Source organism: Maylandia zebra, linkage group LG23 (genome assembly GCF_041146795.1).
Source record: "Maylandia zebra isolate NMK-2024a linkage group LG23, Mzebra_GT3a, whole genome shotgun sequence".
NCBI lineage: Eukaryota > Metazoa > Chordata > Actinopteri > Cichliformes > Cichlidae > Maylandia > Maylandia zebra.
The window spans coordinates 11,562,742-11,575,471 of record NC_135188.1 but is presented as its reverse complement, the minus strand read 5'-3'; the positions used below and the strand labels follow the sequence as shown (position 1 = coordinate 11,575,471).

The window sequence follows — 12,730 nt, the reverse complement described above, 5'->3', positions numbered from 1 at the left end:
TGTTTGGGTCATGTCCTTCCAGGAAGAGGCCCCAGGACAGACCCAGGATTACATCGCTCCAGCATATCCTGCATGGATGGCTGGTTATGCTGCTTTACTTTAAATTACGACTGAAAACTATATTAAAAAATAAATATATGTATATGTGTATATATATATATATGTGTGTGTGTGTGTGTGTGTGTGTGTGTGTGTGTGTGTGTGTGTGTGTGTGTGTGTGTCATTATTTATATACCTAATAAAGCTGTGATAGTTTGAGTTTTTGTGTTTGCTGCTCTCTGAGTGTTCTCACACTCAATGATGGGGGGGTCTTGGGGGTCTCGGGGCCTCCCTGGCAGTCTGCGCGTGCCGCAGGTCTGCAGGAGGAGAGTAAACAGTTCCCACGCTGGTCTGCTGCCGGTCTGAAGTGACACACTGCCACACTTTCCCACGCACGCGAGAGCCTCCTTAAAGCGCGAGGGGGAGGGGGAGCGCGCGTCAGCTCTCTGGGCACGAGGCGGGCGGGCCGCGGGATGAGGATCATGTGTAGTCCACGCGCCGAAACTAGGTTAGAGCGAACCGCGCAGCAGAGAGGAGCAGAGCGCAGAGCAGGCCTGGAGTTTCCCGCAAACAGAACGCACATAGCGGAGGCGTGCTGTCACACACTTGCGGGTTACGGATCCATATGAGGAGTCGTTGTTGTGACGGTTTCCAGCGGCTCCGGTGTGGAGCGAGTAAGTGCGCGTTGCTGTCACAGTTCCTTGGCTTCATTTCCACGCGGACATTTATGACCCCAACAGTCGGTTAGACCCACGGCAGACATGAGAGGTGAGGTTTCTTTTCTTACTGTGGAAAACGTGACTTTTGGGTGTATTTGCGTGTTTGTTCGTGCGCTAGCGGCCGCAGAAAGTTTCCGACTACGCGCAGCTGATCGGACGTGAAGTTACCAGCTGTCACTTCAAAGACTGCCAGGCTCGTTTGCACACTTTTGACACAAAGAGTGAAAAATATAATTTTAAAAAGAGGGTCGTGTTAAACATAGATTATGGCCGTGAGCGCGGATCCGAGCAGGGATTCGTGATTAGAGGAAATCTAATCGGCGAGCGGCTCCGGTTATGTAAGAGGCAGGGAGGAGGAGGAGAGCGGAGTGATTCGTGGCTGCACAAAAACCTGCAGCCAGGATTGTTTACGTTATTTCCAGCATCAGCTCTCAGTGATTATTAACCTTCCTACTGTTTATACTTACAGACACGCTTTAGAAGTAGTTTTACTGTTAACATGTTAGAGCTGCCTGCTGTGTGATACAGTTTACTACTACTACTAATAATAATAATGATAATAATATGGAGGTTGTTTGAGTTTCTCTTTTGTCCCAGTGTTTCCTATAATTCATAAATCAGAGAGTTTTGTGTTTTCAGACTCGGTTTTTCTGTGAAAGAGAGAGAGGAGGTGCTCCATTGACCTAGTTCTGTCATTGAGGATTACGGCGCGTGCGTGAGTGCGCGTGCATGTACACCGATACTGTTGTCAGACTAATAAAACACAGTCGATCATTTCCTTCAGGGATGTTTTCATCGGATGGGAGCTGAGCTGGGACAGCCTGCTGTCTTTAAAGATTCAGTTTTCTTCAAAGTTGCAGATAAAATAATGGGACACAAACGCGTCTCCTCCTCTCATGTGCGTGTTGTGTTTGGAGTTGACTTTGCCCGTTTCAAATGGCTTTTGCGATGCTGGACCATCATGCACACCGCTGTGACAGGCAGGATATGGACACAGCAGGGTTACAAGACACAGCCACTCACAACACAAATGTAAGCTAGATCTTAAAGTGCACTTGAATTTGGCCTTTTCCAGAGTCATGAGTGTAACTGAGTTTGAGGCGGGTGGGTGCAGAGAGTTTCATACTCGGTGCCGCTGCATTTGAGCTCAGTTACCCGCCCCCCAATCAAAGGCACGGTGGCAGTAAAGAGGGACGCCGTCTCTGCTGTCCAAGGACACTGCTGTGCTGAGCTCAGCATCAAAGCCACTATCTGTGGGCTGTGCAGCCTTGGGGAAGTTCACAGCAAGTTACTGTATGTGTCAAGGTGCCCTTTGTGTCTGACAACTGCATGCTAAGATTCCAGTCCTCTTATCTAAAGCTTTAACTCTTCGTGTAACCTGCAGGCTGCTGTGTGAGCACAGTGTGACAGCTCTGTGTGTGTTATGACTGCACTTCATTCTGCAGTCACTGTGTTAAAAATATCATTTTGTTCTCTTTAACATTTGTTTAGAGTAAAAAGTATCATAATCCATTATCATTTGATAGGTGTGCTAATACACGATAAGCATTTCTGTGAAAGCAGATAACAGACATGCGAACAGACGTAAAGAGATTTTAATTCAAGGTGACTGTGATTGTTTCTGCACAGTCCTGAATTTGTTCCTGCTGTTTGCAGCAGCGAGCGCGATTACATGCTGGGAAGCGAATTCCTCAGTCCGTCTTTGCTTGTGTTGCACAGGCCCACTTGGGTTTGAGCTTGGAGTAGCGCGCACACACACACACACACAGCCAGCTGAATGCACTTTATCTTTTCTGATCAATGGTGCGGGATTACAGAGACCCGCTTTCTCGGCAGACGCAGCACTGTGCTCAGCATATAATTATTTAATACAAGGCAAACAAAAAAGTAGAATGAAGGCGTGCAAATATTTATATTAAGGCAATCACTTTAAATGTTTAATTGTTAGCAGTGTAATACAGCCAGTGTAAAAACGTGAAGAGAAACACCCTTTTAATCTGGCGAGGCTGACGTGTGCAGACAGGCTTGTGTACGGCACATTGTGTATATGCACTGACGTGGCTGGCTTCCAGTGATAGGCTGGTTATACTTCTCATTACATTTGTCTGAAAATCTGAGATAATTAGAAGAAAAAGTGTACTGTGGGAGTGTGACATCCTCTGTGTGCAATAAAATGTTTCATTTCACCGCAGATCAATCTATTACGCTTGCAGCACATTTTTAAAATGTTCGGGGTTAGTGTCAGGCCACACTGTGCTCCATAGGTAGGTCAGTGGGAGGAGAAGAAGAGAAAAGGCAATCATTACTCCTCATCTACCGGAGCTGTACAGAAAACAGGTGGCCACTGGGGCCCTCAATGGGAAACCTGTAGAAAGTGGGTAATTGAATAACCTGGCTGCAGCAAGCTCTTCAATGGCAACCAGTCCTCATGCTATGTTGCACAAAACCATATGCCGTGCTATACCACGCATGCCCCGGATACCCGTTCGATTATGGGTTAAGTGTACAATATGTCAGGTAAATGTAAAGTCTAGGGCAAATAGGACCTTGGACGGTATTTGATTAGCTGGGATAAGAGGGCAAAGTCTGCCTCGCTCACTGTTTACAGCGCTGACAAAGAAAGAAGTGTTGAGTAACTGGCACAAAAGAGACTTTTACATGAAAACCTCTTTGAATTGGAAGGTTTCAAAGGCCGTAAACCTGATGGAAGAATAATTCTTTTTGAATTGGAGGTTCCAACAGGTAGCACAGCCACAGGTAGCACAGCCTGTGAGGTAAAAGTTTACATATTTGAGCTCGATCAAGCTTCACTTATACAGCTGGTGTCAGTTAGTACTGAAGCCACTGATCACTGAGCTAATATTAGGTTCTAATGTGACTGTGTCTAAAAACACACAGATTTCTGGGCTTAAACATACAATCTGGCATTGAAACAAAGAGGAGTTTCTTTGTTTGGTCCTGGAACAAAAATGAATGCTGAGAAATAAACAGGGCGAGAATAAAGACGCTCTTGTTCAGACCCGTCCTGCACAGCAACATGTTTACGAATCACAGCAGCGTGTGTTAGCCTTTAGGGCTCGGCATGATTAATCTACAGGCTGGTATTTACACAAAATCAAGTGTACTTATGTGCAGCATTTTAGTTTATGCAACATTTATTGGTTTATTTGGCAAAGAGCCCCTGAGAGCAGGGGAAATCTCTGCACAGCCACTCTGCACCAGGGTAAAAATAGATTTATGGCGGAGCTCAAAGTCAGATGCGATTTCACTCAAACACCTGACATGCTGTAACAAGTTAAGACCTACTATTTGCTGCGTCTGCCTGCGTTTTACTGTACGACATGCTGCTGGAAATAAGTTGGATATTTGTGTCTTCAGTCTAGTCTCCTTCTATAATCAAATGTTACACCCTTGTCTTTCTAAACCAGAAGCAGGAATCCACCCCGCCTGTACTTAAAGACCGAGTCAGATCTGATTCCACCTTAAAACCTGCCAGAAGCAGGATTGTGTTCCTTGCAGGCTGCCAGCGCAGGCGCCTCCCCTCCACTGAATGGGAAACTGTGTCAGTGGAGCAGCTCTTGTTTGCTGAGCTTGGCTGTGCCGCTCAGCTGACTGGCAGGTGAGGCTGCGACTCACAGGCCTGACTTCTCCCTCGAAAGCCAATAGGAGCGCAGGAGGGTGTGGGACTTTCGTCACACTGTTGCCGGGACAACCACCTTTGAATGAGTTCGTTCGTGGAATGCAGCCAGATGCAGTTATATAACAGGCTGAAGGGCGGGGTAAGGCTCTGAGGGGGGAGCGATAAAGGGAGCAGTGGAGAATGGGACTTTTTTTTTTCCATTGCCTTTTATTTATTTATATCCCACACTTACGTTTCAGTGTCTAGCTCGTTCTAGATAAACCAGATCCTTAAAGATATGTCACCTGTGCTGCACACAAAACTTCTCTATAAGGCAAAAATAAGGGGAAATTAATGAGGCAATAAGTCAAGATTTGCAGGATGTCAGTCACCGATCCGTCTAATTTAGCCTCAGTGTGTGACGCAGGTCTCTCCCCACGCAGAGTGACTCATGAAATTTATTGGTTGTGAGTGGTTTAAATCAGCCCCTTCAGAAAACAGCAATTTTCTCAAAAGCTCTGAAGACCAGTTAAATCCTTTTGTGTGATTTACCGGTTACCTAATGCCCCTTGTGACCCAGCAAAGGTGGTTTAGTGGAGTTTTTGGTGCGGCTGAGAGCCCTAGAAAAATGGGATTTTGCACACAGCATACACGGCGACAGTCAGCGTGGCAGTAATAGCTGCTGTTTACCCGCTAACATTGTGTTCAACCTGGAGGAAAAGCTACAGAGCAAGAAAGAGCTGTGAAACTTTATAACCCAGGGCCTCAGCTAATGCAATTGACCTGCTATTCTGGGCTCGAAGGAGGCCCGGCTACTTAGATAAACAACATAATGAAAAGAACAGCCTGTTCCTCGGTAAGAAGGCTCAGGCTTTCAGTGAACTCCACGGGTGTACTGTGTACGTTTCTTTTGTGTTCCTTCTCCTCCTAACATAATCACAAATGTGTCTCATCTTCATCCGCTGCATTTCAAATATCGTGCCGCAAAGATGATGCAATGCCAGTTTCTGTGAGGAAAAGTGCGCCAAAAAGTCTCCTATGCACGGCCGCCACTCGATCTCAAAAAGCTGAGCGTTATGTCAGCCTGGAGTAAAGGCCTGACAATACCTGCATTCAGCATGACTGCCCTAAAAAGCAGACTCTGTTCTGGGTTTTCTGAATGTGGATTTCATAGTTTCTCGTTTTTCTGCACTTGTCTCTCTCTGCAGCTCAAATAGAAGTCATTCCCTGTAAAATCTGTGGGGACAAATCATCAGGGATTCACTATGGTGTCATCACCTGTGAAGGCTGCAAGGTGAGCAACATTCATCAGCAGTTGGTTTAAAAACAGGAAGAGCTGATCTTTAGAAAGTGTCGATGCGTTTTGTCAGATGCGCCCCTCACGTCTGCTTTTGTTTGCAGGGTTTCTTTCGGCGCAGCCAGCAGAACAATGCCATGTACTCGTGCTCGCGACAGAGGAACTGCCTAATCGACCGGACCAACCGTAACCGCTGTCAACACTGCAGGCTGCAGAAGTGTCTCGCTCTGGGCATGAGCCGCGATGGTGAGTTCGCTTACAAGATCTGTATTTAATTCACTCCAGTTTTCGCCCATCACAGTGGTGAGACGCTAACGCTTGTTTTACCAAGACCTTTAAATGTTTCGTTTTTCCCCACTGCAGCTGTAAAGTTTGGTCGAATGTCCAAAAAGCAGCGTGACAGCCTGTACGCAGAGGTCCAGAAGCACCAGCAGTCCCAGGAGTGCAGAGGGATTGGTTCCCGCGAGGAGAAGAGCGACACGGCTGACCATGGCCGTACCTACAGGAGAGGCTCCAGCGCCACGCTCAGCGATCTGGACGACATCACAACGCTGCCGGAGGGGCTGCTTTTTGACCTGCCGCTGACCCCGGACGATGGCGGAGGAGACTACTGTAACCTGGATATGATGGGAGGAAGTGCAGGCAGCGGCTCCTCCTCGCAGAGCTCCCCAGAGCAGACCAGCTTGGACTTTGGTGACGGAAACCACAGCATCAAGCATGAGTACCAGCTGCTGCATGACTCTGGACTCTTCTCACACGCCATCTTCAACCCGCTGCCTGACGGCTGCTCCCTGCTCGAGATAGGTCAGCATCAAACCCTCTAATAAGACGTTCATGAATATTAGAAACCTCTCGAATGCTCTTGCAAATCTAAAAACAGAAACTAAAGTAAGACTTTCTTTTGGTTCAGAGCGCGTTGCCCAGAATGTGGTCAAGTCCCACATCGAGACGAACCAGTACACCTCGGAGGAGCTCAAGAGAATGGCGTGGACCTTGTACAGCCCAGAAGAGACCCGCTCATACCAGACCAAGGTAAACTTTAGACAGATTATTGCTGACAAATTTGCTGCTGACCTAAACGAGTGCAGAGTCATTTTTGAGGGTTTTTTGTTGCTGCTGCGAGTCCAACTGTAAACTTGCAGAAGTTGGTGAAACTGTAAAACAGAGTAACACAACACAGCTGGTATCGTGCGCACCATTTCAGCCGCCGTTGTGCGTTTACATTGTTTTCCCTGGAAATCAGTCACACGGCCTCCGTGCAAATTGTGAAAGTCAGCGAGCGACTGTTTGTTGAGAAACAGTGAGACTTTATGACTTTATAATTAGCTAATCTGACACAGTGGGACAAAAATGATGTGCAGCGTGATTCCAGCTTGTTAATCCTACTCTGTAAACTCACACTGTCCTTTACAAGGTTATCAAAGGAATGCTTTCAGTTTTTACAAAGCGCAGAAATCAGAGGTACGACTTGTTGGAATGTTCCTTTCTTCGTTGTCGCTTTAATCTGAACATTCGTACAGGAAGGCCACAGATGGACACTGCAGATTCACACGAGATGCGTGAAATACTTTAAACCACACTGTACGACCGAAACCCCCCCCCCCCCAAAAAACTGTAACCATGCCAAACAACTTGTTTAATGTCTCATGTGTTGCTTTAATCCGATGGCCTTCCTGTGTTTGTCTTTCTCTTGCAGTCAGCTGAGGCGATTTGGCAACAGTGTGCCGTTCACATCACCAATGCAATCCAGTATGTGGTGGAGTTTGCTAAGCGCATCTCTGGCTTCATGGACCTCTGTCAGAATGATCAGATTATCCTCCTCAAAGCAGGTCAGTACATGACACACACAAACACAAACGCTTTATTTTAGCTCTCTCAGATCAGAACATCGCAGCTCAAAGTGGTCCCATTGCATTTTAAATCAATATAATTTATGTGTAGTTTTGTGTAAATCTAAATCTTCGCCTTTGTGTATTGTTGTAGTAGAGCATCTTTACTGGAAATGTTGTTGTTGTTATTAATGTGTCAGTCACATGTGGGATTATTTGAAAAATGAAATAAACCGAACATGTGACTGTGGTAACTGGTTTTATCGTGTTTGAGCTCTGCTCAGTATGAATGTGTTTATCCTGAATGGCTTTTTGTTTGTGTCAATAGGCTGCATGGACGTCCTGCTCATCCGCATGTGTCGGGCCTACAACCCCATCAATAATACAATGCTCTTTGATGGAAAATTCTCCACTCCTCAGCTTTTCAAAGCTCTTGGTGAGTCCACACGTTTACGGTCTCTTCCTGGCTTGCTAGTTTTCTCTCCAAACAACTTTTATGAAGGGAAGAGCGGAGGATTTTAGGTCATTTTTAAATTGTTTACCGTTCTCATCACAGCCACTAGATTTTTGTTCTGATGCCATTTTTTTCCCTCTCTGTCCCCGAAGGCTGTGACGACCTTGTGAATGCGGTGTTTGACTTGGCTAAAAGCCTGAGCCGTATACAGATGTCTGACGAGGAGATTGCTCTTTTCAGTGCTGCTGTGCTGCTCTCGCCAGGTGAGATGACAGGAAATCACCCACTCACACATGCTAAACTGGTGTAACTGATATTCGGTGCGTCCGAGTACCACCTTGATGCTCTGGTTTTGTTTTTCTAATGCACGTAGAAGGGTCAGTACAGGTTTTCTGCCTGGGATCTGTAAACTTATAAACCTTTTTGTTGGGGATTGATTGCTTGATTGATTGAAGCTTCCCTGTTTTGTTTTTTTTACCTTAAAAATGAATGAACCTGTCCGGATGTCCTACAAATGTAGCATAAGAACTGTGTCTGCATGCTGGGTTTGAACAGGTTTCAATGCAGTTCAAATTTACCTCACAGTACTAGCGCTCACAAGATATTTATAAACCCCATAATTTGCTAAATGTTCTGGCACAAGCTGAAAACTACTGTTGGCCTTTTACCAAAGCATACTATTGATGAATGAATGATTCATCTTCACCCCTACCTTGCAGCCCGCCTACATCATCATTGTATCATAGTATAAAAGTGAAACTGAAACCATGGCGACTGTGGTTAAATTGTGGATGTTTAACAGTCAATAAAAGCTCACGTTTTGGAAAAAGGTGTGCAGTCCTGTAAAACACAGACAGTTATATATATACTTTTTTTTTTATAGCAAAACAATATAAAACTACTTGTAAAAAGCTTCATGTTTTGTTTATATGTAGTTACACATTTAAAACTTACTGGGTTCAGATCCAAACAATGACCCGATGTGACTGCCTTCTCTTTCAGACCGACCCTGGCTGACGGATGTTCAGAAGATCCAGAAGTTGCAGGAGAAGGTTTACGTGGCTCTGCAGCGCTGCTTACAGCGACAGGGAACATCAGAGGAGAAACTGGCTAAGGTACAAAGCCTGCTGCAGCTCCTGTACCACCATTATTTTGGCTAAAACACCCTAATATTTTAACATTTACTGGAAGTTGTGTCCACTTTAAATCCTTAATCTTTTCTACATTTCTCTTCTAGATGGTGTCTAAGCTTCCCACGATGAGGTCCATTTGCAACCTTCACATTGACAAACTGGAGTTTTTCCGTCTGGTTCACCCAGAGACGGCGTATACGTTCCCTCCTCTGTATAGGGAGGTTTTTGGCAGTGAACTCACGTTCCCAGACTCCACAGAGGGCTAGGGCTATTTAGCTAAGTGCTGTGAGTCATATAGTGACACTGAGGTGCAGGGAGAGGAAGATTCAAATGTGGCAACCAGCTGAAGGAACACCAGCCAGCAGCTCAATGACAATCCTGCATGCTACGCTTTAGCGCACACTCCTCTCACCTCTGGCTCTCACTGCTCTGCGAGCCAGTCCTTTAAACCTAACACGACAGGAAGTGCTGCTGGGTAATCCATGCACTTTACCTCCTTTTAGGGAGTTAAAGGAACTATTCAAAAGTAGCCTACGCTCTTTGTATTCTCAAAATTATTTTTCTATAAGACCTTAAACCTCTCGTTAGGTTGAGTTCTTTTCTAATAAATTGGACTCTCGCCGCTCTCACAGTTCCTGTAAGCTATTGTTGAATGTACCCCCCGTTCCCTGAACCATTCAGCACAGCCCTGCGCTTGATATAGAATGTACATACCTAAAATCCTCACCTACTTTGTGGAGATTTGCAGTAACGATGCCTGTTTCCATCGTCAGTCTAGTAACTGTTAATTGTTTCTTTAAGTATTTTTGGTAGCACCCATATTTTTTCAGTTTTCTAACATATGAACAAACTGTTTAAAGGGACCATGATCAAACTCTCGAGCAGACAGAGTTTTTAAACTGTGTGGGTCATGGGCGAACATTTAGCGTCTCTGTTGCCAAGCACTTGGAAAGTCTTGCACACGGAGTACAAAACTTAGCGTTTACGCTGAAAATGTCGTAGGTATTTTTATGAGCACACCCTCAGACACTGACGTAAGTGATCTCTCTATTTTTTTTTTAATCTAATCAGTGACCTCAGTCCTATTACCTTTTCCCTTTGCGAATGCCACTTAGAGAGACGCACACAGAGCTATTGTGGGTCTTTCGGAGAGAGACAGGCTGTTGCTGAGATGTAAAAATGTAAACTAGCACTTACGAGTCCTCCTTAGAATCAAAAAATGACCTCTGGGCACGAGATGTTACGGGTTCGCGCTCATGCTAAACCAGTGAGAAACACTAAATAAACCCTCCCGCTGCCCAGAGTCCAGCCCCCGAGAGGTTATCGTGCCCCCCGGAGGATCCCCTCCTTACCGTCGCCACCCACAGGTTCAAAAGACTCGGGATTAAAGAAAGCTCTTGAATGTGACAGTTAGTGTATCACCACCAGTATGGTTGGAGGTAGGTGGATGGTGGTGTTAGAAGATTTCCTTTCTGCTCAGGTCCTCGCCGCTGTGGGGTCAGGCAGGCGTTCTGATCAGAGAATTCACCCTTCTGTTTCTTGTTCTCCACTCCTTTACTACCTCACCCTTTTCAAACACTACATGGCACAGCAAAGGGTTGACAGAGCCATCAGCTACCCCCCTGAGTTATTATTTCTGCTTCGTATTAGAAATCAGCAATTAGTGCTAAAATCTGAACACCAGTGCTAACTGTTTCAAAATGTACTGTGTTTTTGCTTAAAACTGGACAGGAAATGAGTGCAAATGACCTGCTGGATGTGCTTGCCCTGAGGACATCCTCTCCGATTGTCAGAGCAACTCATGCCCTTAGGTCCAGGAAGCCCGGGATAGATACAGATCTATCTTGAATCCTGGAGACGCACTCTGCAGACAGAGGGTGCGTCTTCATAGCTGGGGAATGTATTGGACTTGTGTAGAAACAAAGGAGCATCCATTCTGCCAATATCCTAAAAAGGCTGTGAAGAAATTGTAATTCTAAGTTCTATTTCGAGCATTTTTTAAGACAATCACGCGACAGATGTTGGATGTCTGCTTTTGTGTAAAAATGTAAGCCAGGTTTGCTCTGCACTGCTGGGACAGTGCTCTTCACCATACACTATATTTTGTCAGCTAGTATGAAGGGGGTGTTACTGTTGTCTTGGTACTTAAGACAGAGGCATTGTGGGATTGTGCAATGTTGTCTTTCCCATCGTTCTCAGTACATTGAGCTGTTTTTTTGCCGTGTACTATAGCTAATATTTTCATAAGCACTTTGACTAAGTTGACCTTGCGGCACAGCAAGTAACGCTATTTATAATGTAATGTACCAAATACACAGCCACCTTCTTTTCAGATCGGCTGAAAATGGCCGAACGGCATTTAGAGATTGTAACAAAGTGCAATACTTTGTGCGTCGAGCCTGAAAACGCTAGACGCGCTAACTTCATAAGATTGAGTATATTTTGTGAGGTTGCAGGCCTAAAGTCTGTCCGGGGGGCAGTAGTTACGCTCTGCACTCGCATTTCTGTTTAGAGTCACTCAGGGAGATAGCTGGGCTCTCTGTCCTACAGTGTCTGCAGTCAGTCTAGCTAGCAAGACACCTTGCACCAACATAGAAGACCTTTAAACCTTGATCACTGTGTACAGTACATGTTCTTGTGAATGTTTGATTACAGAAGTATCAAAGATTTTACCCCTGTCTAATATCATTATTGCAAAATGGTTTTTTTTGAGTTGTAGATTAAATAGGATATATATAAATATATATATCTACATATAAATATAAAAGATGGATTATAATCTCGGATTCTTGTGTTGGTTTTGTTGTGATCTTTCATTTCTAAATTTTTATCCTTTTATGTGCTTGTTTCTCATCGGTTTAGTGTCCTTTTGTCTTGGAGAGATGTAATTCTATTTTTTTTAAAGAGCGTTTTTAAACATGTCGCCCTAAACTTTCTCTTTGTCATGATCCTTCTGTTTATATTTTCACTCTATTTTAAGATTATAACTATGAAATCAATATAGATTTTAATATGGAATAATTTATGACATGTCATGAATATAAAGCCCTTTAGGGTTTAACACAGTGAAGTGTTATTGCACAATGGTGATACTATATGTGGATTTAAGAATGTAATAAAAGTGTTTTTGCAATTAAAAAGAAAGTTTGTTGTGATTTTGTGTTTTGGTGACAAGCTGCTGGTAAGAAAATTGCTTCTTTGTTAAGTTTTTGGTTGGGTTGGTTGTTGGGTGGCTTAACAAACTAAACATTCTTCTGAAAATGCTCAGGTCCAAGGACTGGGCTCAAAGTAGCTGATGTGGAAAGAGAAGCTTTGAAAGCCGTGCAGGGGGCTGGAGAACTACAGCTGAAGACCAGTTTAAAAACTTTTAAAAAAGAAAGTCAACCTCCTTAGAAGCAAAATAGAAAGCAAAGTGCAATAATGTTTAAGAGGCATCTCCTCAGCTGTGTTTCATGAGCTGGAAGATGTTTACACTGTTCTGTATTTTGTAGAGTAGGTGATGGAAAAATGTGCACCACAAACAAAGAACTGATATAATACAGAGCTTTACATAATGACCCAGGGTTTAATGTAGGCTGTAGGTCAAAGGGCACGACCAACGCACCAAACGTGCAGCAGAGAAATCATTAACAATTCCAAC

The 12,730-nt window shown here is 44.5% G+C and overlaps 1 protein-coding gene across 2 annotated transcripts; it reads left to right on the top strand.

The window, feature by feature from the left end:
- The first annotated feature begins 510 nt into the window (after window positions 1-510).
- On the top strand, window positions 511-12,245 carry rorca (RAR-related orphan receptor C a). 2 transcript variants are annotated; one of them, XM_004552700.3, is made up of 10 exons: window positions 511-807; window positions 5,586-5,671; window positions 5,779-5,920; window positions 6,038-6,478; window positions 6,585-6,706; window positions 7,371-7,503; window positions 7,832-7,939; window positions 8,110-8,220; window positions 8,960-9,072; window positions 9,195-12,245. In XM_004552700.3, the coding sequence occupies exons 1-10, from the start codon at window positions 801-803 to the stop codon at window positions 9,354-9,356; spliced, it is 1,425 nt and encodes a 474-aa protein (XP_004552757.2). In that variant the 5' UTR covers window positions 511-800; the 3' UTR covers window positions 9,357-12,245. The 2 variants fall into 2 exon arrangements, with proteins under 2 accessions (XP_004552757.2, XP_076736042.1); XM_076879927.1 differs by lacking the exon at window positions 511-807 and adding an exon at window positions 1,605-1,790.
- Window positions 12,246-12,730: the final 485 nt, after the last annotated feature.